This window comes from Rana temporaria, chromosome 4 (genome assembly GCF_905171775.1).
Source record: "Rana temporaria chromosome 4, aRanTem1.1, whole genome shotgun sequence".
Lineage (NCBI taxonomy): Eukaryota > Metazoa > Chordata > Amphibia > Anura > Ranidae > Rana > Rana temporaria.
Window position 1 is genome coordinate 103,983,306 of NC_053492.1, and position 23,298 is coordinate 104,006,603.

At 43.7% G+C, this 23,298-nt stretch overlaps 1 protein-coding gene across 1 annotated transcript; it reads right to left on the reverse strand.

The window, feature by feature from the left end:
- Window positions 1-7,439: 7,439 nt before the first annotated feature.
- Window positions 7,440-17,589, reverse strand: MSL2 (MSL complex subunit 2). Its single transcript, XM_040348708.1, has 2 exons — window positions 16,380-17,589; window positions 7,440-9,943 (listed from the first exon to the last, which is right to left on the reverse strand). Exons 1-2 carry the CDS (start codon window positions 16,519-16,521, stop codon window positions 8,331-8,333), a joined length of 1,755 nt encoding a protein of 584 aa, XP_040204642.1. The 5' UTR covers window positions 16,522-17,589; the 3' UTR covers window positions 7,440-8,330.
- Window positions 17,590-23,298: the final 5,709 nt, after the last annotated feature.

Consider the following 23,298-nt stretch of genomic DNA (forward strand, 5'->3'; position numbering starts at 1 on the left):
GATACAAAAAAAAACACTAAGTGTGTGACCAAGAACGTGTGGATCAGACGAAGGGTTCTCTCATAATTTGGGTATAATCTCTTAAATAAAATGGAAAACTTGCAGGAATCCAAAGTAAAAACAACTCTGGCCTGAGGGGGGGAATAAAAAAAAAAAAAAAGGAAACAGTTCTGCTGCCACGTGACTGTGCATATAGTACAACTGTGGTTGCTGAGAGGTGCTCTGAATGAATGCACAAAGCATTATATGCTACATTCCAGCAGGGGGAATGCTATCCAATTTACACACAAGTACAATACGTATTGAAACCTACAGCCAACTGTAAGTCATGGGTAAAAAAAAAAAAAAATTACCAAAAAGTAAAAAAACAATAATAATAAAAAAAAAAAAATCAGATTTTGACCTTGGTAGGAAGCTTTAATGAAAGCAACTTGATGTTTTGGATCATTTCATCTGTTGTCACCTTTGTAATTTGCTACCAAAGGTTTCATTTGTTTCACCATCTTATAGTACATTTCCACTTTTGCAGGGCAAATTGTGATTTTTTTCATAAATGATTTATATGGTGCCACTGCCAGTTTGTGCAGAGATTTAGAATATACAAGCAGACAGTACAGTTATAAGAGTTAAGGCAAGAGGGCCCTACTCATGAGAGCTTGCCAACACCTATTTAAAGGGGTGGTTCACCCTAAAAACTACTTTTTTTTATTACACTGCCCCCCCCCACATTACAATACGATTAAGGCTATTTTTTTTTTTTGATGCTGTACATACCTTAGTACAGCATATTCACCCGTGGCATCCGGCTTGCGAGTCCCGCGGGAGTGGGCGTTCCTAACATGTCTTTGATTGACGTTTTGACCAAAAACGAGCTCCCCCCTGTGGCGTAAGCCGCGTCACGATTGGCGAAAGGAGCCAAACGGCGATGCGCATGCGCAGTATAGCGCCAACTCGCCGTTCGGCTCCTTTCGCCAACCGTGATGCGGCTTACGCGACGGGGGGGAGCTCGTTTTTGGTCAAAATGTCAATCACAGACATGTTAGGAACGCCCACTCCCGCGGGACTCGCAAGCCGGATGCCACGGGTGAATATGCTGTACAAAGGTATGTACAGCATCAAAAAAAATAATAATAGCCTTAATCGTAATGTGGGGGGCCAGTGTAATAAGAAAAAGTAGTTTTTAGGGTGAACCACCCCTTTAATGCTATTTGTTCCAATAGCAGCTCCTTACCTTTATACTTTCTGAAATATCTTACTAAGCTTTTCCCTTGTATATAATGTTAAGGAGGCTAGAGCGTTATATTTACCCCTATATGTAATGTGCTGGCAGATGACATTATTAGTTGTAAACTAGACGTGTACACTATCTGTCCTAAAACAGGTTTTAAGGCCAGCCATAGAGATTTTCTTTCCTGCAACCATGGATTACAGGAAAGAAAATTGAGCGCTTGATTCCCTCAACACAGATGGTGTTAACAGAGGAATCCCTTCCACTGAGCTAAAACGTGCTGGCAATAAGCGCATATAAAATCTGTCAGGCTAGTTGTACTGAAGAAGTCGATCAAGTTGGGTACATTCAGCATGCCCATACATGGTTCAAATCTTGACTGGTTCCTGCTGAACCATCTCAGATTCGAACAGTCTATGGCCGGCTTAAGTTTGCAAGGCTTTTGTGGTACATTAATATACTTGAGTCCCTCAATCCCTATTCACACATTGGACAATATTCTGAACAATGCAATCTGCCCGTAGAGTCCCATGTATAACCCAGTTCTAAAAAGACACAAATAAAATGGTAGCAAATGTGTCTTGAATTATTTTAAGTATGTTGAGTGAATGGGATCACAGACACACAGTAAGGCTTTCTCAACTTTGACTGCATCGTGGAAATACACTATAAGTCAACAAACTATTACATTCAAGGTAGAAATTTAAAGAAAACATTTATAGTGCCAGACGAAAGGCATATTCAATTAAACTTGATTTTGTTGCTGAAAGTTGTAAACTGGTTAAAGTTAAGGGGGAGTAGATTATTGTGCGCGAAAGTCAATGTAAAAAGTGCACAAATGCCAAGTGTATAGACAGGATAAGATTACCCATAGACATAAGACAGTGCTAACTAGAATTGTGGATAATCTGGAGTGATCTTTCATAAATCATTACTGCTAAAAAATAAAAAAAAGTGTTTAATACGCAGGCACTAGTGCCCAATAATATGATATTGACAATTTCAGGTACAAGTAATGTAAGTGTAGTGTGATAGTAAAACTATCATACTATGGCTATACAGACATGCAAACATATTCCACAAAAATGTGCAAAAAGATTTGATCTGTACAGATCATTTTTTTCAAATATTCTGAAAATTGAAGGTTTCTTCAGATCACAACTTGTGTCTATGGATAGCCTTAGAATAATAAATGCCTGATAAACTGTTAAGCATAAGAAATGTGACTAGTTTACAAGAGCGCAAAGGAGCAGACCTGCATTTCTTTAAAGACAGTTCCAACAGAAGAAAAAACTCGCTCATTCCCTAACCAAAACCCACATCTGGGAGGAAACTTCAGGGACTGATACTGCAGACAAGAACTACATTCGATACAGCAGGTTGTACCATTATTGGACATAAAGAACCAGTCCCACCTTTGTTACATAATGAAATCTAGCCTGAAATGTGAACTATTGATGAAAAATGATCAACTGGAAGAAAGAAATACTGCAATAGATGAGTTATGCACTCTAACTCAGTTAGGACACAATTTCATTTTTAAAATGAGTAGTTAGAGCCACGGATATAGCAACTTCGATGTAGCTGGCAGGGCCAGGAGAGAAAGCCAGACTACTTGATTTTGTAGTATATGGAGAGATGATTTTGAAAGAATACCGGCAGTGACATAAAGACCACATGAAATGGATCCAGAAACCCTCACATTTCAAAGTTTGCTTTCTACCTGCAAAATGACCATAAGCCTTTCTCCAAACTACACCTAAAATATACTTCTTCTCCGATATAGGTTTTATCATAATATATAAGATAGATATATATATATGCTTTGTGAATATGTAATACACAGCTGGACAAATACCACAAAGGCAGAGAACCCATGTGCCTAACAACTTAGTTTGCCTTTTTTTTCTTTCTAAAAGGTGAAAAACGCAACCATTGTACTTTTCTGGCCAAGTCCACATTTGAAATCAAGGATGTAAAATTAACTTTTTGTGAACAGTAATTACCATTTTTGGGTATTTTTTTTGTTGACTTATGGCACTTTCATATTCTTGAAGTCTCCACTGTGCCCAATCAAGAATAATCCAATGCTGCTAGTTGATGTGTGAAATCTAAAGCAGGGAACTGTAGATATAGACTGACCCCATGGCATTACAAAAAAAGAACATTTCTAGTAGGGCATGTTCAGAAACTCATACAGATATAATAGGTTAGGTAATGAATACCTTTTACGAAATAAAATTCACGGCCCAGCTTTACTGTATCAAATGTCACAAAGTTAAGGCTAAAATCTCTACTACTGTGGATAGCAGCACATGCCTCTCTCATCAAACAGTAACAGTTGATGCCTATATTGGACTGTCAGGCTCCTGAGTTTTATATGATTTTGTCCACCGCTGTAATAACACAATAGAAAGCTACCTGAGCTACTGGCCATACAATGTTTAAAATACTGCAATCACAATAGTGAGAAAATGGACTCTGTACTTAAAGCGGAAGTAAACCTATTTGTTTATGTATAGCGGAAGTAAACTGTTACATTCCTGGCACGTGGCGGGAATGCAACTGTCACATTGGTTGGGCTCTCAACCAAACTGTCAAACCATCCAATGGCTGGAGTCATAACCGATCACATGTGCAGCATTCATATGACAGTTGGCTGAAAACAATAGTAGGGTTTACTTCCACTTTCATTTAAAATTTAGAAATTCCACTCAGACTTCCTGAGAGCCCCATTTTACCCAAAGGTTGACCTATTCGAGGCTTCCAACTGAAGGATTTTCTGCCATTCCGGAAACGATCCATCCTTTTACACTACAGCTTGTATAAGAAATGTATCAAATTTCTGAAGATTTAAACTGATATAACCTCTAGACAGAACAGTAGACTGCTTATTAACACAATAACTCATTGATGCGGTTAAATACATTTTTGCAACACATTCAATTTGTAAACAAGGTTTCCATGACTCCTCCTTTCCTCTGCTTATGTAAATTGGGTCACTGCCTCTCCTGAAAGCCTGCAGAGAATTGGATGTAAAAATGATAGGCACCCCATCTCATTCAGGATGCCTGACTGTGTCCTTAGTACAACACTGGGACTGATCAGGAAAGGCAAATACTCACTTACCACTCATTCAGAAATATTGGAGCAAGGGCACACTAAATTCCTTCTCAAACTGCAGATCTAATGCAGGTAAGATTCAAGTTTAATAAACTTTATCCGTTTGCTAACATTTTTGCTATCTTGATGGGGATTGATTTTGTCTTCTCACCAAATTAGGAGTTTCACGTTTAAGTCAAAAGCAGTTCATTCTGGGATAGAGCAGGCCAACATTCCTACTGGATAAAATGAATCCTATTATAAAGCCAAATCAGAAGCTACCAATGCTGTCCCTCCTGGATGTGCCTCGCTTCAATACTTTGAATCGCCGACATGGAAGAAAGCTAGCTGCAAGCAAAGTCAGGACTGCACACTGTTCAGAGTCCGTTATGTAAAAAGAACAATGGGGTTAATTTACTAAAACTGGTGTAAAATCTGAAGCAGCTCTACATAGAAACCAATCAGCTTCCAGGTTTTACGGCCAAAGCTTAAAGGAGTTCTCTGACCTAAAACTTTTAACCCCCCGCTGTGCCCGGGCTGTAAAACTATACAAAATAAACTTTCACTTACCTGCCTACGATCCCCCGTTGTTCCGATATCGCCGTCCCGTTCTCCGGTCCCGGTCTCTTCCTGCGTGTCGGTGACTCACAGTGCGCTCAGTCTATCAGCGGCCGCAGCAATGTCCCGTCGCGGCCGCTGATAGGCTGAGCGCACTGTGAGTCACCGACACGCAGGAAGCGGAAGAGACCGGGACGGCGATATCGGAACAACGGGGGATCGTAGGCAGGTAAGTGAAAGTTTATTTTGTATAGTTTTACAGCCCGGGCACAGCGGGGGTTAAAAGTTTTAGGTCAGAGAACTCCTTTAATTGAACAAGCTGAGGTTAGAAGCCGATTGGTTACCATGCACAGCTGTACCAGGTTTTGCACTCTCCAGTTTTACTAAATTAACCCCAATGTCACTTTAGTGTCCATTTAGGCAAACAAGACACAGGGCTCAGCCACAGTCCACCTCCTTAAAACAGACATTTACCCAACAATGTTCACACACTGCTGGAGCCTTGGTCAAAGGGTTTCTGGAAATGGAGGATTATGTGACTTCTATCTTCAAGCCTAAACACTGATACCTGGGGAAAGAAAGGGGGTGTTCTATGACAATTTCCCCGCAGGGGCCCTGGAACATGGTTAAATATGTATACCTGCCTGGAGATGTCTCTTTAAAGTAGGATTCCAACAGCCAAGCAACCTCCATTAAAAAAGTAATGGGGGGGGGGGGGGTCAGTACATACATCACCCATATATGCATGTCTGCCTTGCAGTAATGTGGTGCCATTCATTTTGAATGAAATTGTGGAAATCATTTCATAAGCATTATTCTATTTACTTGAGTTATCTATGACCCAGCTTAACGTTCCTGACCCAAAACCTCATCTATAGTCTGATGATAAACATCACAATGAATCACCAATTATCACACCCCTTTTTTAGGTGTATTGCAACAGTTTATTTCCTCTGATGAAGAAATTACCAAATATTTTTCTGTTCTGTACCATGCTTGCCTTACATTATTTGTTTTCTGTTTTTAAAAGCACAATATGATCAATGTTAGGTTATACTGATTAAACCTGTTAAACCCCTGACCAAACCATCACTCTGTCTTTCATAACATTTTAAATTGTGGATGGACTTCAATGTAGACATTTAAGGGCCTATGCAGCCTGGGGCTGAGTCTGGGAGTCATGCTGCAGGTCAATCAAGAGCTTTGACACTAAACTACGGCTGATTTACCAAAACCAGAGAGTGAAAAATCTGGTGCAGCTCTGCAGAGAAACCAATGAGCTTCCAGTTTTTTTTTTTGTCAAAGCTTAATTTAGAAGTGGATTAGCTAGCATGCACATCTGCACCAGATTTTGCACTCTTCAGTTTTCAATAAATCAACCCCTAAGCATTCGACTTTACTACTCGCAAAGTGTGTGGAGCACAGAAGTTTTACTAAAGAGGTTGTTTAATTTATAAAATGTATGACTGATGAAGGTGAACACGTGTTCACTTTGAATACCAAATCATGTGTGAAAAAAAAAAAATGGGATGCTCTAGGATTTTTGCTAGCACATAATTGGTTGATTGAATTGAACATAGCTTCATCGTATCTATTAAGCTCAATGAACACCTTGCCAAGTAAACAGTCTATTCATTTTGTTAATCAACCCAAGGGCGTCACAATATGTTTTTAATCTTATTGTAAAAATAAGTGAATAGACAAAATGTATAACCTTCAATGAATACTTGTTTTCTTTTAAACATAACTGGAAGGACCGTCTCTATCCAAACGCCAAATCATCAACACGTTTTTTCTCATGGTCAGGCTGGGTTCACACATACGAGACGCGGGAACCAGCGCGACTCCTGTGCAGGTTCCCGCATCGCATGTCACTCGCAGGCAGTTCGCACTGCCCTCTACGAACTGCTGCGTGTGTCAATAGAAAGTTAATGAAACCCCCAGATCAGTTCGCAGATCGCAGTGTGAACTGTCAAATGGTACAGGAATTGGATTGCATGAGTGTGAACACCCATGTGATCCAATTCCAGCGCAAGCCAAAAAAATAAAATAAAAGGGGAGGGGGGGGGGGTCCTGTACCATTTTGGTGCCAGTGTGATTTCAGCAAGTTTGTATGGCTGAATTTGCATCACGCAGACATAGCATGTGATCTGCACAGCAATGCGGTGCAAATCACACGCAATGTCTACGTATGCACTAGTGTAAACCCAGCCTCAGAGTGGGAATCCAAGATTTCTGCCAAGACAAATCCAGAGGTGATGGCCTCCACCATTGTGTAAGTGGTGCTCTGGTGAATTGGCATCAACATACCACTGTCTTACTGGTTAATGCAAGATGCCAGCTTCTTAAGCCATGCTTACTTAGAATATGGCAGCTGCCATGGGGAGTGCATCACATCTTCACAGCTACAACTGGAAGAGGAAAGCTTATGTAAAAAGCCCCCTTTTAGATCTGCTAAAAATACACATTCCATTTTAGTACATCAAAATGTGCAAGAAATGTACTGAATAGTAACGTTATTAAAAACTGTTCAAATTCAAGACAGCTAATGCTCTCTTTAAAACATGTAGCTCTTTAAATTTAATACATCGCTGGGGGACTTTTTCTGCAAGTCACAATCACTCTGTAAACCTCAAAAACACAACAAAATGAACAGATAAACAAGCTGAATTGGTGTAAAATAAAATAGGCTTTAGCATGCTTTTTCTTTGGAATGCTGCAGGTATATTACAAAAAAGGTTTTAACAGACTGGACCTAACACCTGAAGACAAAAAAAAATACTAAATTGGCAGGTAGAACCTAAACACCACAGGAACTTTTTAATCACTCTAGTAGCCCAACATTACACCTTCTTGCTGAGAATGTGCAGCAAACTGAAGTCACATTGTTGCAAACAGCCAGCTCCAAGCAAATGTCGGGCAACAAAGCAATTAAATGTTACCGTACTGGGTTATCTGAATTTGAAATGTGCACTGCAAGAGGTTCTTCTAACAAAAAGGACATGGAATTTGCATTTTGATTTCTATAGAATGTAATAAGATTAGGGAGTCACCCTCACAGATATATTGGACAACAGATAAAACAATGTATGACAGGATACAAGAGGTTGGTGTGTGGTTGCTTTTTCTTGCCAAAGATCATTTTCTATAAATCAGGTGCATCATAGTAAATTTGAAATCATATCACTAACCCTTGTAATGGAGTCAAGAAAACTGACAGACTTAAGGGTTACAAATTCTCTTACAACCCTCGTGCCATCCCAGTGCCTCCCACCCACCCTACCCAGCCCAAAACACATGAACACATAACTTAGCAATGAACACACTTGATACAAGTGATCTATATGCAGAAGCTCCGGCAAGTTAACCAAACAGAACCATAGCTGCCATAAAACTACAACCATTCTCCTGCCCTCCAAAAGCCAGAGAACAGTTAGCACAATTAACAGTCAAATCTCAAGTCTATAGCTTCATCTAAGCTTTTGTCATCGTGAGGACTGGCAGCTAAAAATGTTGCTACGGGTGATCCCGTAACGTTAATGACACTTGCGCTTGTGCTGGCATTCCGCACTGCAATGCTTGTCACATTAATGCCCAAAGTAAGCCGAGTCTGCTCTAAAGCCTTCTCTGGCACGGCAAACGCCTCCAACTTCTTCTCTCCGTTTGCCATGTAAGAGTTTTGGCAACCACGGCAAATACAGTCAAGACAAGCCTTTCGATTTGAGTAGCAAGGGCAGCGCTGGCCTCTGCATGTTAGAACACTTGGATTCTGAGTAGCACGTCCACATTTACAACCTTTCTTCTCTGGTGGTTTCTTATACACAGTTTTTGTTGGGCTCCCAGGGATCAAATTATTGCTGGGGATCTTCTCCTTAACCTTGTCTTTTGTTTTTAGTAAAGGGGGTTTGGTTTTTGGATGTGTTTTCTTATGCATGTGCTCTGGGTTCTTCTTTATGGTTTTATTTGAAAGAAGAATGGTCTTGCTGATTTTGGATGAGCTACCCCCATTTGGGACAGTGACAATGGGCTGCAAAAAGTTCCTGTTTTCCCGAGTCAGTAGAAAAGGAGTCGGGGTACCCAACGCTGGTCCAAGTATGATGCTGGAGATTGGAAGTGGCAGAACCTTTTCACTGTCACTTTCTGAGCGTGAACGCTTCCGGTTTGTTTTCACCATTTTTAGGGTTGCAGCTGTACAAGACACACCATGTGATGGAACGTGACTGTCCGACAATAAAACAGTGTGTGTGAGAGGCTGAGGGCAGATATCCAGGAAAGTGCCATTTGATACCGAAGTGTCCAAACTATGCTGTAGGTCACAGTCCGTAACCTCTGAACTGGAAACTGTCTCTAAGCTCTGAAGAACTTCCTCTACGCTAAGTAGCAATGGGTCACTACTTTTCAGGTCATCATTATAACTACATATATCAAGTCCAGCAGCACAAAGCTCACTAGTAGAAACTGGGTCACAGACAGTCTCCAAGCTTCCTGATAAATCTTCTGTTTTAATATCAACAGCTGTGCAACAAAGGTCGATGGGACTAGGACTCTCAGGAGAGGGAATATTTACAGAAAGTTCAGTTTCAGATAATCCATTACAGTTTGGTAAGCCATTAGTAATTGAGCATTTTGTCTCTAGCTCTGGTGTATCTTGAGTGATGTGACAGACATTGGCTTCAGTCTCTGTAATCAGTTCTGAATTGGGAGGTAAGGGGGAATGAGAAGGACACAGTGGTGAAGGGGGCTCTGAGGGGTTAGCGTGGTCTTCTTCAGGTGCAGGTTCTTCCACAGGTTCTTCAGGAAGAAATGCAGCGATGTCGGCGGAGCATTCCAAAGTATTTAATAAGTCTTGTGCCAGAGGGGTATGAGTGATATACTCACATAGTTTTTTATAGCAGCTCACCAGGATGCCCAACTGCTTGTTCTCCTCAAACTGATCATAGTCCTTACACCAGCTGCAGGAGGGCTTCATCATCATCTTTTTTCCTTTGCACTGCTTGCAAACATAATGCTGGCAAGTAGAATTCATTGGAGCTATAGGATCTTCAAGCAAATTTCCTAAAATAAAAAAAAATAAAAAAAGAAGAGGATTTATCATGTCAATTCATTACAAAACTATTTTGACCAATAAACATTTACAGGTCAAACAACGAGGCTATGCCGAGAAGACATTCATTCTAACCTGAAGAGCAGACCTCTGTGTCACCGCATAATTCTGCTAAATAAAAAGGTGCCAATATATGTGAAGACACATCCTGCAGGTTTGTGGACATGAGCATTTGAAATGAGTGTAAAGTCAGTCTGAGTGCACAGCGTTCCATAATATCCACTGCATAATTCAAACATTGCACTCAATACCAGTCAAAAATGCCTCAAAATTTTAAAAGCAAAAACACGCTATTTCCCCATTATACACTAGGCCTTACAGTAAGTACTCCCTGCACTCTGCAACGCAAAATAGGGACTTGAGTGTACAAAGTAAGCTCCCATCATAAGGGCAATATACCTAGAAATACAGGGTCAGTAAAAAGAAAAAAAAAAAAGTGCCCGCAGGAACATAATGGGTCAACTGAAATGCCAATTACAGCACACCTATCAAAAATAACAAAGACAAAATGGATATAGAGGGTAAAACAAATGTGCCACAAGTCTGTACCCATGATAACTGTTGCTATGAAAGCTTTTAAAAAAAATTCAAAGTACATTTGTAATCCAGACTTTTTTTTACTGCATCATTTTCTCCCCACAGTGCACTCAGACATTAGCAGAGTTTATCCACAGGCTTTGTCAGTGTATGGATGGCTGCACACACATTGTTGTGTCTGTGAATTGACTAGAGTATCAAGACAACAGCACTGACCCAGCTCTCTGCAGTCCTGTATCATAAACAGCCACTCCCACTAGCCGACGTACACAGGAAACTCAACAAATGCAGAACTAGCTGTAAGGATTTTGTAACCAAACATCTGATGACTACAATATTGTGGAAACAGACACTTACTATACATATATAGGTAGATCTAAAACAGGTACTAGCAGAGACCATTAGTTAAAAGTATTGAATGTGTTAAAAAGTCAGTGAAAAAAAAAAAAAAGTGCAAACATTCAAGGGAAATATCTGGACAATTTAATGCAAAATATTGCAATGCGTTACTAACACAATAATGGCTATGCAAGATGAATTGTAGTGCACCACATGGTTCACAGCACATTACTAAGATTACTCAGCAATGATGCACAACATTCATTCTACTACGCATCTAGGGAGTCTCATCAACAGAGGAGGGTTTAGCCATGACCAATCATAACAGGGGTGTGTTTCTGAAGAATGACAGAAGAAAAAAAAAAAAAAAAGGTCAGTACTTAGTACTTGCACTTTAAGAGTGCTTTCACACTATTTTTAGCGCCGCTTTACGGCCACTAGAGCTTTTAACCCCTATCGGCCGGATAAGGGTTAAATATGCCCACAAAGCGCTGCTGCCCATTGGATTTAAATGGCCAGGCACGCTTTAGTATTCACCACTCCTAAAGCGCTGCAAAGAAGCTGCTGGCAGGACTTTTTTTGACGCCCTGCCAGCCCAGCGCCTCAGTGCGAGATGCTGAGAGCACTTAGGCTTTTACGCCCATTTCACACGGACACGTTTTTTTGTAGTCTTCAGTGTGAAAGCCTGAAAGCCTAAGTAAACCCAAGTACTCGCATATCAAAGCGAGTTTCCCCCTTGAAGTCAATGGAAACAAAAATAATTTGTTCCGCATTGACTTCAATGCAGCCAGAGGTGGGGGGCACCGGAGAGCTTCGGAAACGGGGGGAAAGGCCAGAGGACACCTCGGCAAACCTCGGGAATGGAGTATTTCTGCGTCTTTCCGAGCTGCGCCATTCGGCTCTGGCTCAGGTCAAATGCGGTACTGCACACCGCTTTGGCCTGAATCCTGCTCGTTTTGTGACACACTCGCAAATCGAGTTAGGATTTTTATTTTAAATACAGTGCTTGTATTGAAAAATGATCGTTAACCGTGTTACTCGCAATCCGAGGTTCCACTGTACAGCTGTACCTAGAGAGCCCGCACCCGTCACTTACCGGCCGCTAGCAGAAAGCTCCCAATCGCTATTTGCGATCGAGAACCTTTTGATCATGTGACAGCCAATCACGGCAGTCACATAATTATAAACCCCACCTTCCATCTGAAACCCCTTGAAGGGTCGGGAGATGCCAGCGCAAATGGGTTAAACATTTATCTGGAAAAATTGAAATTGTCTCAGATGTAGAATCCAGCAATTGGTTATGTTAGGCATGGCATAGACCAGGGGTCTTCAAACTACGGCCCTCCAGTAGTTCAGGAACTACAATTCCCATCATGCCTACATTGCCTAGTCATGTCTGAATGTCAGAGTTTTGCAATGCCTCATGGGATGTGTAGTTCCGCAACACCTGGAAGGCTGTAGTTTGAAGATCCCTGGAATAGACGTGTGAATCTCATTCCTGCAACCACAGGCTGCAGGAAAGAAATTTGCACGATTCCCCCATCAACACAGACAGTGCAGACAGGGGAAACCCGCCTGCCTATTGTGTTCTCCTGGTGAGGGAGCCATAGCAGCCACTAGCGATAATTACAGGTAAGTCCGGCAGGCTGGGTGTACCCAAGCTGATCGATCAACTTGGTACATTCACCGCGCTCATACACAGTAGGAATCTCGGCCGGTTCCTACTGAAGCGGCAGAGATTTAAACAGTCTATGGCCGGCCTTAATTCTTTCTGGATACCAAATATTAAAGATAAGCCCCTATAAAATTGAAGAAAACTGCGTGTCACTCCAGTCCACTGCCGGGATAACTACCTTACCATTTGGTAGATGTTATAAACGAAGAACATGGATAACTAAAATCAGGGACCACTACCGAAGTACACAGGTTAAGGTTTGGCTGTCCCGACAAAACCTAGAAAAAAAAAAGTCAGGCTATATCTAAAACACTAGAAATGACCAGAGCTTTCTATGAACAAATAAACTACACATAACTATCCTATGAAAAACATTTCCCCCCCCCCCCCCCCCCATAAACTTCAAGAATCTTAAAGCCGTTTTTGCCATCAGACATAGTGTTCCAAGAGGTGTTCAAACCATCAGAAAAATGAAAATTTTTATTGATGTAAGAAAAATGATCTGAAAAAAAAAAATCATGTCAGTTGTAATCCCTTCTGTAATCATGATAGTGCATCTTGAAAGACAGATTTCTCAAGCTCATAGTGGAGAAATAAAACAGTCCATCTATTCTACAAGTGGAAGCAGGGGCAGAAATACAAATGGCATATACTATGCAGTTTCTCATCAGCATTAACATGGCATTTATTGTCTGTGTCCCTTATGTTGATAATGCCAGTAGATGTTATTTTTCCACTTCCTGTAACACTGTCCACTCTGCTGTGGAATCACGCAGCAGCGCTGTCACCCTGTTGATATTATATCAGCTAACAAATTTTAATCAGTTACAGCTATTTTGGTTCACTTATAGGGTTATATATACACACCATGTGTTTTAAACCCTTAGGGATTGCCTACGCTTGTGCAAAGATTTGCGTTTTCTGCACTAGCAAAACACTTGTCTTCTTTACAAAGGCACCCCAAAAACAATAGGTTTCAATGTGCCTTGTTCATTTTCATCTCTTGCTGGGGGAAGAAAATTGCTTCCCCCCCCCCCATCAACACTGACTGGTGATGGGGGAGGGGGTTGGGGGAGTGGTCCATGCTGGGAAAACACAGTAAATATTTACTAGCAGCTATAGCCACGGCAATAATCACATCCTAAAAATACAACATACTGGTTGTACCAAAGTTGATCAATGGACCTGGGTACAATCAGCCCATACATGGTTGGAATCTCAGCCTGGTCTCTGCTAAGCCAGACAAAATTCAAACAGTCTATGGCTGCCTTAAAGCAGGTGCAGAGCAGACAAGACTGGAAGTCTGCAGCTTGTGTTTTTCTACCTCACACAGGAGCTCTAAACACCACAGCCGAGTTGCAGTGCATAAAAATGAATGAAGTGTCACTTTGTAACATTTCAATAAAGTTAGAAAGGAAACCGAAAAGAAACCAGCACTAACAGGAAGAAGCAAGGCACCATCCGCTCTCTCATGCAGCAAGGACACCAGCCAGACTGGAACAGGAAAACTACTCATTATCCTGTGTGGGTTGTGTGAACAATTGTTAAACCGTCCCTAACAGAAGACAAATATTTCTGCTATAACGGTCCATTACAGAGGAATTCTGTCTTCCCTAATGGTTATTTTTTTCCGATCCCCCTTTCCTTTTTACACTGGGGTTTTCCACAACAAACATACTCGCACAAAATCCAGCGCTGTCCTGCTGTGCTCCACACTGGATCTACTTTTCTGAACCATCTGTCTCTTCCTAGATCTTGTAGCCAGCCACCAAGGATGTTCGACCATATCTACCCAACTCCCAATGCAGGTTGGTCATTGTCCAGTTGCTGATACCACCTGTGATATGTGACGTGCATATCCCAGAAGGCACCAGGAGCAGGGTGCATGTCATTCTTGCCTAGGCAAGAATGGAAGCAGGGGGCAAGCTGGAGTGTTAAAGCGGGGTTCACCCAAAAATATATGTTTAACATTACATTCAGCCGAGTTGTCCTAATAACAATCGGCTGTTTTTTTTTTTTTTTTTCGTACATACCGTATTTTCACCGCCGCTTCCGGGTATGTCGTCTGCGGGACTGGGCGTTCCTATCTGATTGACAGGCTTCTGACCCTCGCATACAGCGCGTCACGAGTTGCCGAAAGAAGCCGGCTTCTTTCGGCAACTTGTGACGCGCAGTATGCGACGGTCGGAAGCCTGTCAATCAGATAGGATCGCCCAGTCCTGCAGATGACATACCCGGAAGCGGCGGTGAAAATACGGTATGAACGGGGAAAAAAAAAAAAAAAGATTGTCATTAGGACAACCCGACTGAATGTAATGTTAACATTTTATTTGTTGGTTGCAGTGATGTAAAATATCTTGAGTAAAGGTACGATTTAAATGTACAGTGGCTTAGTGATTAGCACTGGATCAAATTCAAACCAGGACACCAACTGCATGGAATTTGATTGTTCTCTCTGTGTTTGCATGGGTTTCCTCTTGTAACCCCCCTCAGAAAAGACATGGTAGGTTAGTTGGCTCTTGTCTAAACTGCACCTGAGCATTTATGTATGCTTGTGACATAGGGACCTTAGATTGTAACCTCATTGAGAGCAGGGACTGATGTGAATGTACAATATGTAATGTGCTGTGTATATTGTTAGCACGACATACAATAACTGAGAAAAACAAACAACTATGCGCTTGTTTAAAAGCGTCAGAAAAGAAAAGTGAAAGGACAGATTCCGTGTCACTAAGATTATGGGTATACGTAAACCTGGATGTTACAACTAGGCGCAAGGTTTAAAAATGAAAGCATGGCCAGCCCTGCAGCATATACATTGAAGGGAATTTATCAAAACTGAAGCAGTTCTGCATTGCAGCTGAACCCGCTTCTAGCTTAAAGCTGACTGACTTGGTGCCATGCACAGCTGCTCCAGTCAGTCATACATGATGATCTCCGGTATAAGTGGGGCATTTTATTAAAGATAAATTCTAGACAAGGTATACTTTTCCATAGGTACGTGGGTCCAGCTTTTACTTGTGTAACTGTACCTGGCTGATGCTCCTGGAAGCTGAATATCACTTAAGCACAGCTACTCCAGTAATCTCCACTTGCTTCCATGTTGAGGGCTGAGCAGCCGGCCTGATGCTGTGTGAAACACAGGAGGTCTGCTTCTCAGCATGGGCACCATTCAAAGAATACTTTAAATTTTCAGAGCATGCTCTGATTGGACGAGATGAAGAGCGTGACACTACTGCCCCACCATGTCCAATCACAGAACGCTTTGCTTTTATTTAGAGAATGCAAAGCATTCTCTGAATGGGGCCCATGGTGAGCCGCTGAACTCCAGTAAGGAGTGCAGCTGTTTGGTGTGGGACCTGGAAGCATGTGAAAATCACTGGAGTATTGGTGTTTACTTCAGTGATTTCCAGCTACCAGGAGCATTGACCAGGTATGGTAGCTACAAAACTGGTCCAGTCTGAACCAATACAACCTATAGCCATACCTGGAATTATTCTTTAAACCAAAGCTACATTCACACCTGTGTTTTGGCCCGGCCGTGTGTACCTGGCAATTCACTGTGGGACGCAGTTCCACTGAAAGCATGGGGAGGCAGCTTGCATGTAATGACTGTGAGGTGGTCACCTATAAGTGTTGGCCCCGAACGTACACCGTCTGGTCCAATAACACACTGGTGATCTCCCAGCATACCGGTTACATGCGAGAGGCCTCATTTAGCTTCAGGAGCATCTCACAGCCAATTGCTGAGGCTCCCGCAGATGCATGCAGTCAGGCCAAAACATAGGTGTGAATGAAAGAGCACCCAACAGTTCTGAAATCCCCCCTGGGCTCACCGCAAACACAGCAGGCCAAGGCCTGTCTGAAGAAAGGCAGCATCTTGCAGATCTCGGCTGAAGCTTGTGGGTCCCCAGAGTCGTAGTTCAGCACCAGTCGGCTAGCTGCGATGTACAGAGTGGTGGCATTCACTGGGTTCATTGCAGACTTCTTATACTGCGGGCTCCAGCATACAGAAAATCAATGCAATTTTTTTTTGTTGTTGTTATATATCCATTCAGAAGGGAGGCAGAGGTACAGATCAGGGTGCAGAATCCCACCAAGGCAATGAAATAATCCAAGAACAGGAAGATAAAATGAGTGCATGAAAATTAGAAAGCATGCTCCTGGTCTCCAGAATGGGTTCTTCTCTTCCTCAAACCTCCAAAAAAAGAAAATCAATGGGATAATCCAAGCACCCTCCCCCCCTCAGTCATCAAACAAGGGGTCCTTCTAACGATCCAGTTTTTTAGGGAGGGGAGGGCTCCAGAGCTCACATGTCCCAGGGAGGGAGGGGGGTATATGAAATGACAGGATCCAGGGGTCAGCCTAGGAGCCGGCACACGGTTTCAGGACAGCGGGGGCTTCATAGAGATCAATGGGCATCACATAGTTCCTGGGTGCGCTGGTTACCATGGAGACGCTGAGGCCTGCACCTTACCCCCAGGTCATTGTTTCTGGGGGGAGATGGGGGCTGGGATGCCCCGAATTCATAGGCTGAGGGCTGGCCGGGTCCTCCTCTCCATCGGGCGGCTCCAGGGCTCACATGGAGATCGGTCTGTCACAGTGCAGAGATCCGGGGCCTACCCCACAACTCTAGGCCGCGCTCCGCTCCGTCCCGGCTCTTCCGTTCTCCAATTCCTCTGCAGCCCCGGGTGACAGGAAGCGACTGCGGCCTGCACTGCTAGCACGGAGCCTACAAAGAGTCCTCCAGGGAGCGCCGCGGCCCAGATAACCGGAGGACGGAGGTGGTAACCGGAGGACGGAGGTGGTCTCCGGAGGGCGGGGGGGGTCTCTCTTCTTCTCGCCGGTATTATGTGTGAAGGGAAGGAGGGAGAAAAGGGGGGGAGGGGGTTGGTTTGGTTTGCTGGTTACTCTCGCGCACGCGCCTGGCCTCCCTCGCTCTCGCTCCGGTGATGCGCGCGACCAGTGGCGGGAAGTCGAAACAGACCACAGACGGCCGTGTGCGTGCGCGAGGACCGTCCACCGCGCCTGCGCACTCCGGAACCTGCTTGTGACTGACAAGGAAGAAGCGGAGGGGAGTAGAGGGCGTGCCCAGAAGTGTTTGATCAATAAGCATGGTCACGCGTGCGTAGAAATAAGGAGGGGCGGAGCGAAGGACTGGGCGTGGATTTTGGGGGGCATTGTTGTCCGGGAGTACCGCGCATGCGCTCGGTTTTGTTGTCCAAGGTCTGTGTTGCTGCGTAGGCTAAGGAGATCATTCCAGATGGTGAGGAGGAATAAGACAGAGCTGAGCTAATATTGCAGGTCCCGGCACCCTGGAGGGCCACACGGGGCTCACCTCCCCCCTTAGTACGTATGGAGACATTAGGGTGACTTACTGAAGGCAAACACCTTACTAGAGAATTTTCTCTTAGCTCAGTAAAGCTGTGCTGAGCTCCATCATCCAATTCTGTGCACAGAAAATGCATTTCCTTCTTACTTGTCTTGCACATGATTTGATATTCTTTGCAGAGTGAATTTTCACCTCATTCAAGGGAAAATTCCCTTGAAAAATGAACAGCCTGTCAACCCCCTTGTGATTCCTGAGCGTCTGGAACAGAGTGAAGGGGATTTACCAAAACATAAATAGAATGTGGAGGAGCTATACATAGCAGCCAATCAGCTTCTAGCTTCAGTCTGCGCAGGTAAGCTTTGAAAATAAAAGTTCCAAGCTGATTGGTTGCCATGCACAATTGCTCCAGTCTTTAAGTTCCCCCATAGGCTTTCATTACCCATAGCTTCTTCACCAGCAAGGCCTGCACATCTCCCTCCTGTTCCACTTATGACTGAGAGTTCCGTTTCTGGAACTACATCCACCTGTACCTGTTTCCTGAGAAAAATTACCCGATCATCGTCTTCTGGGGTCCCCCCCAAGATGCTTGTGGATCCTCCCTGCATCAGTAAACCCCCTAGATTAGAAGAAGCGCTCTCCCTGGGGGTTACTGTGCAGGCGTGCTCCCGAGTCCAGCATTTGCATACCTAGACACAGAATGCCGTACACGGCCCCAGCACCCACATCATTGCATTTGATTGACAGCAGCGGGAGCCAATGGCTGTGCTGCTATCAATCTATCCAATCGAGAACCCCGGCCAGAGAGGTAGAGCGCGTCTCCAGCGGGAAAACGAACGGGCTCAGGTGAGTAAAGCTGGGGAGCTGCTCAGTGACAGAAGTTTTTTCACCTTGATGCAGTAAGGTGAAAAAACATGAGGGTTTACAACCCCTTTAAGTGCATGCCCTGCCTGCATAAAGGTTTTACCTTGTTTTGTAAACCAACCCCCCCAAACACCTACCTGAGTCCTCTCTCATCCTCCCTTGATCCAGTGGTTGCAGTTCGGGGGCCAGATTCACATAGAATTACGCCGGTGTATCAGCAGATACTCCGACGTAAGTCTGAATCTAAGGCCGTCGTATGTTTAAGTGTATTCTCAAACTGAGATACACTTAAACATGCCTAAGATACGACGGCCAGCGCCATTGTATCTTAGGGTGCAATATCTACGCTGACCGCTAGGTGGCGTTTCCATTGCGGTCAGCGTAGAATATGCAAATGAGTAGTCACGCCGATTCACGAACGTACGCTTGCCCGTCATAGTGATTTTACGTCGTTTCCGTAAGCGAGACGCGGCGTAAAGATAAACATGCTCCCTAGGTGGCGTACTCAATGTTAAGTATGGCCGTCGTTCCCGCGTCGCAATTTGAAAATTTAACGTCGTTTGCGTAAGTCTTCCGTGAATGGCGCTGGACGCCATTTACATTAACGTCAAAACAAATGACGTCCATGCAAAGTCATTTAGCGCAATGCACGTCGGGTAATTTACCCGACGGAGCATGCGCAGTACGATCGGCGCGCCTAATTTAAATGATCCACGCCCCCTACCAGGATCATTTGAATTAGGAGGGCTTGCGCGGGTGGACTTTACGCTACGCCGCCGCAAGTTTACAGGTAAGTGGTTTGTGAATCGGGCACTTGCCCGTAAAACTTGCGGCGGAGTAACGTAAAGGAGATACGTTACGCCGCCTGAGATCTACGAGAATCTGGCCCCCTCTCTCTAGTGCCAACTTTAAGGCAGGACAAAACGGGCAGCTACCCTGGGCCCCATTGTTGTGGGGCCAAAGGCAGCAGCCTCATACTTGCCAACTATCCCAGTTAAAATTCCCTTGACCCTAAAAAAAAATCCAAACTTGCATTTGTTTTGAATCCTCCCCGTTTGGTTGTCCATGTAGAAGCCCTTTTTAACCACTTGCCTACTGGGTACTTTAACCCCCTTCCTGCCAAATTTTCAGCTTTCAGCGCTGTCGTACTTTGAATGACAATTGCGTGGTCATGCAACACTACACAAATTAAATTTTTATATTTTTTTACACACAAATAGAATTTTCTTTTGGTGGAATTAAATTTCTTGCTAAAAACAGAAATAAAAAACAACCAAATAAATAAAACCGTTGTCTGTTATAACATTTTGAAAACAGGTAATTTTTTCCTTTAATTGATGGGCACTGATGAGCGGCTGTGAAGAGCACTAACAGGTGGCTCTGAAGGGCACTGATGGGCAGCACTGATCTGTGGCATTGAGGCACTGATGGGCATTGAGAAGGTGGCACTGGTGGACACAGACAAGGTAGTGGCGGCTCTCTGTGTGAAAGACTGATGTCCCGCTGACAGCTGATCATGTGGTAAGGGGCCACTGTTGACCCCCTTACTCTGATCAGTGATTAGCCAAGTCTCAGACTCGATCAGAGCATGCCGCGCACACCCCACAGGGACGCGCTGTCAGTGCATGCTCGTCTATTGATGGCATCCTGGCAATTAAGGCCCATGCTGTAGCCCTCATTCGGCTATAGCGCAGGCAGGAGGTTGTTAACTTGGTGAGTGTAAATCACCCCTTATATTGGTGTCCAGTGTAGAAATCCCCCTTTATTGGTTGTTTATGTAAAGTCCCCCATTACATTAGTGATCAGTGTACATTTCCCTTTACATTAGTGGTAAGTGAAGAATTGCCCTTACACTGGTGATCAGTGTAAATCCCATCTAATATTGGTGGTCGGTACAAATCTCCTCGACAATGGTTGTCAGAGTAAATTCCCCCTTACCTGGAGGTCAGTGTTTATCATCCCCCCTTACAACAGTGGTTGGTGTAAATCCTCCTATTACATTGGTGTCGGTGTAGAAATACTCTTTTTATATTGTTGGGTGGAATAAAATCTCCCCATTACATGGTGGTCAGTGCAAATCCCCCCTCACATTGGTGGTCAGTGCAAATCCCCCCTCACATTGGTGGTCAGTGCAAATCCCCCCTCACATTGGTGGTCAGTGCAAATCCCCCCTCACATTGGTGGTCAGTGTAAATCCCCCCTCACACTGGTGGTCACTGTACATTCCCCCTCACACTGGTGGTCAGTGTAGAATCTCCCACTACATACTTGCCAAATATTTCCAGCTTTGCTCTACATGATTCAGAATTAGCCACAGTGTACTGCCTCCTAACTAATCCCACCACTGCCACTGATTCCATCAACCCCCCCAGCATTGCCACAGATCACCCCCCCAGCATTACCATTGATCCCAGGAATCCTAGGATCCCTAGAAGTTTTTTGTCCATTGATGGGTTCCCTCACCTCCCCAGTCCATGGTGTACAGCCAGAGAGGAGATGATGTGCTGTAAACGCTTGCAAACAATCATTGAGCAGTAAAGATATGCAGTAACCTCTAGCAACCAACCATTGAGCCATAATAATGTGCTGTCCAATTAGTGAGTGGTAAGGATGTCCAGTAACCTCTAGCAACCAATCAGTGAGTAGTATTGATGTACAGTAATCTCAAGCAACCAATTAACAAGCAGAAGTCATGTGCTGTAACCTTTCGCAAATAATCAGCCATAATTTGTGCTGTAACCTAACCAGTCAGTGATTTGTTTACCCAGGATCCAATTATTATTAAAGATGGCCCTGTCTCTCTCCCCTCTCCCTGCTCCCACAGGAGACCCAGGCAGCAGTGGGAGCCATTGGGTCTATGGACACACACACAGCCTGGCTTGGAAGTGGGCCCACACATGTGCCCCCAAAACACACAGCTTGCTATGGGGTACGCGCAGGAGAGGAAGCGGGGGCAGCTCTGTGCATTACCATTGAGATGAGCAGGTAAATATAACTAAAAGGCTTAACACTCACTTTTAAGCTGCACAAGCAGCTTCATTAAATACTGCTACAAAGTGCAAATCACACAGTCACACTTCCTCCTGCTAGCGTCCAATAAGAGCAAAAATATGATACAAATAAGACAGGTTACCAGCAAAAGCTCTTAAAAACTGGTTTGTGGGTTTGGTATATATATCTGAGTGTGCAATCAGCCCTCCTACAAATATACAAATGTCCAAAAATTGTATTTGTTTACACTTTAAATTCATTACATGAACTTGATAAATATAGCACCAAGTTGCACCACAATGTTGTAAAAATCACTCTTGTGAGAGGGTTCAGATTCATTCATAAACTCACCCACGTGACAGAGCTATGGTGGAACTCATAGCAACAACATATCGCTGTAGAAAGAAATATTCCTAAAATAGAAAACAAAAATAGAAATAATTACAGCAGTTCTCCAAATATCTATCACTCATTTTAACCACTTCCCGACGGCCGTACGACTATTGACGGCCGCAGGGTGGTTCTACTTCTCTGAGGCGCCGTCAATTGACGTCCGCCCCTTTCCGCGTTCCCCGAGCGCGCAGCGGGGAACTGCTGTGCTGGCCGTGTCCCTTGGACACAGCCAATCACAGATCGCCGTGAACGGCCAATCGGAGTGGCCGTTTGCTAGGCGATCTGTGCGGCCAATGAGAGATGATCTCATATGTTTACATATGAGATCATTTCTCATTGCCGGCTCTCACAGACAGCGGTGCTGTCAGGGGAGAGAGGAGACGGATCTGTGTCTCTTGTACATAGAGACACAGATCGGTCACCCCCCTCCCCCCACACAGTTAGAACACTATATAGGACACACATTTAACCCCTTCCTCACCCCCTAGTGTTAACCCCTTCCCTGCCAGTCACATTTATACAGTAATTAGTGCATTTTTTTAGCACTGATTGCAGTATAAATGTGAATGGCGCAAAAAATGTGTCCGATGTGTCCGCCATAATGTCGCAGTCGCAATAAAAATCGCAGATCGCCGCCATTACTAGTAAAAAAATAATAATAATTCTGTCCCTTATTTTGTAGGCGCTATAACTTTTTGCGCAAACCAGTCGCTTATTGCGATTTTTTTTTTATTTAGTTTTTTACTAAAAATATGTAGAATACGTATCGGCCTAGACTGAGGATAAAAAAAAAAATTTAAAAAAAAAATGGAGCTATTATAGCAACAAGTAAAAATTTTTTATTTTTTTTCAAAATTGTCGCTCTATTTTTGTTTATAGCGCAAAAAAAAAAAAACGCAGAGGTGATCAAATACCACCAAAAGAAAGCTCTATTTGTGGGGAAAAAAGGACGTCAATTTTGTTTGGGTGCCACGTCGCACGACCGCGCAATTGTCAGTTAAAGTGACGCAGTGCCGAATCGCAAAAAGTCCTCTGGGCAGGAAGGGGGTTTAAGTGCCCAGTAAGGAAGTGGTTAATCAACTTTAAGTGTTACTAAACCCACAACAGTAAAACCAGTCTCTATATGCAATAAAGCATGCTTGTACTTATACTCACTGTGGAACCTAAGGGGTTAATCC

Coding starts and splice junctions, on each gene's coding strand:
- MSL2 (XM_040348708.1), bottom strand. CDS start 16,521: ATGAACCCAGTGAATGCCACCACTCTGTACATCGCAGCTAGCCGACTG. Junction 9,944..16,379: donor CTTGGCCTGCTGTGTTTGCG/GTGAGCCCAGGG, acceptor TTTTTATTTTAG/GAAATTTGCTTGAAGATCCT.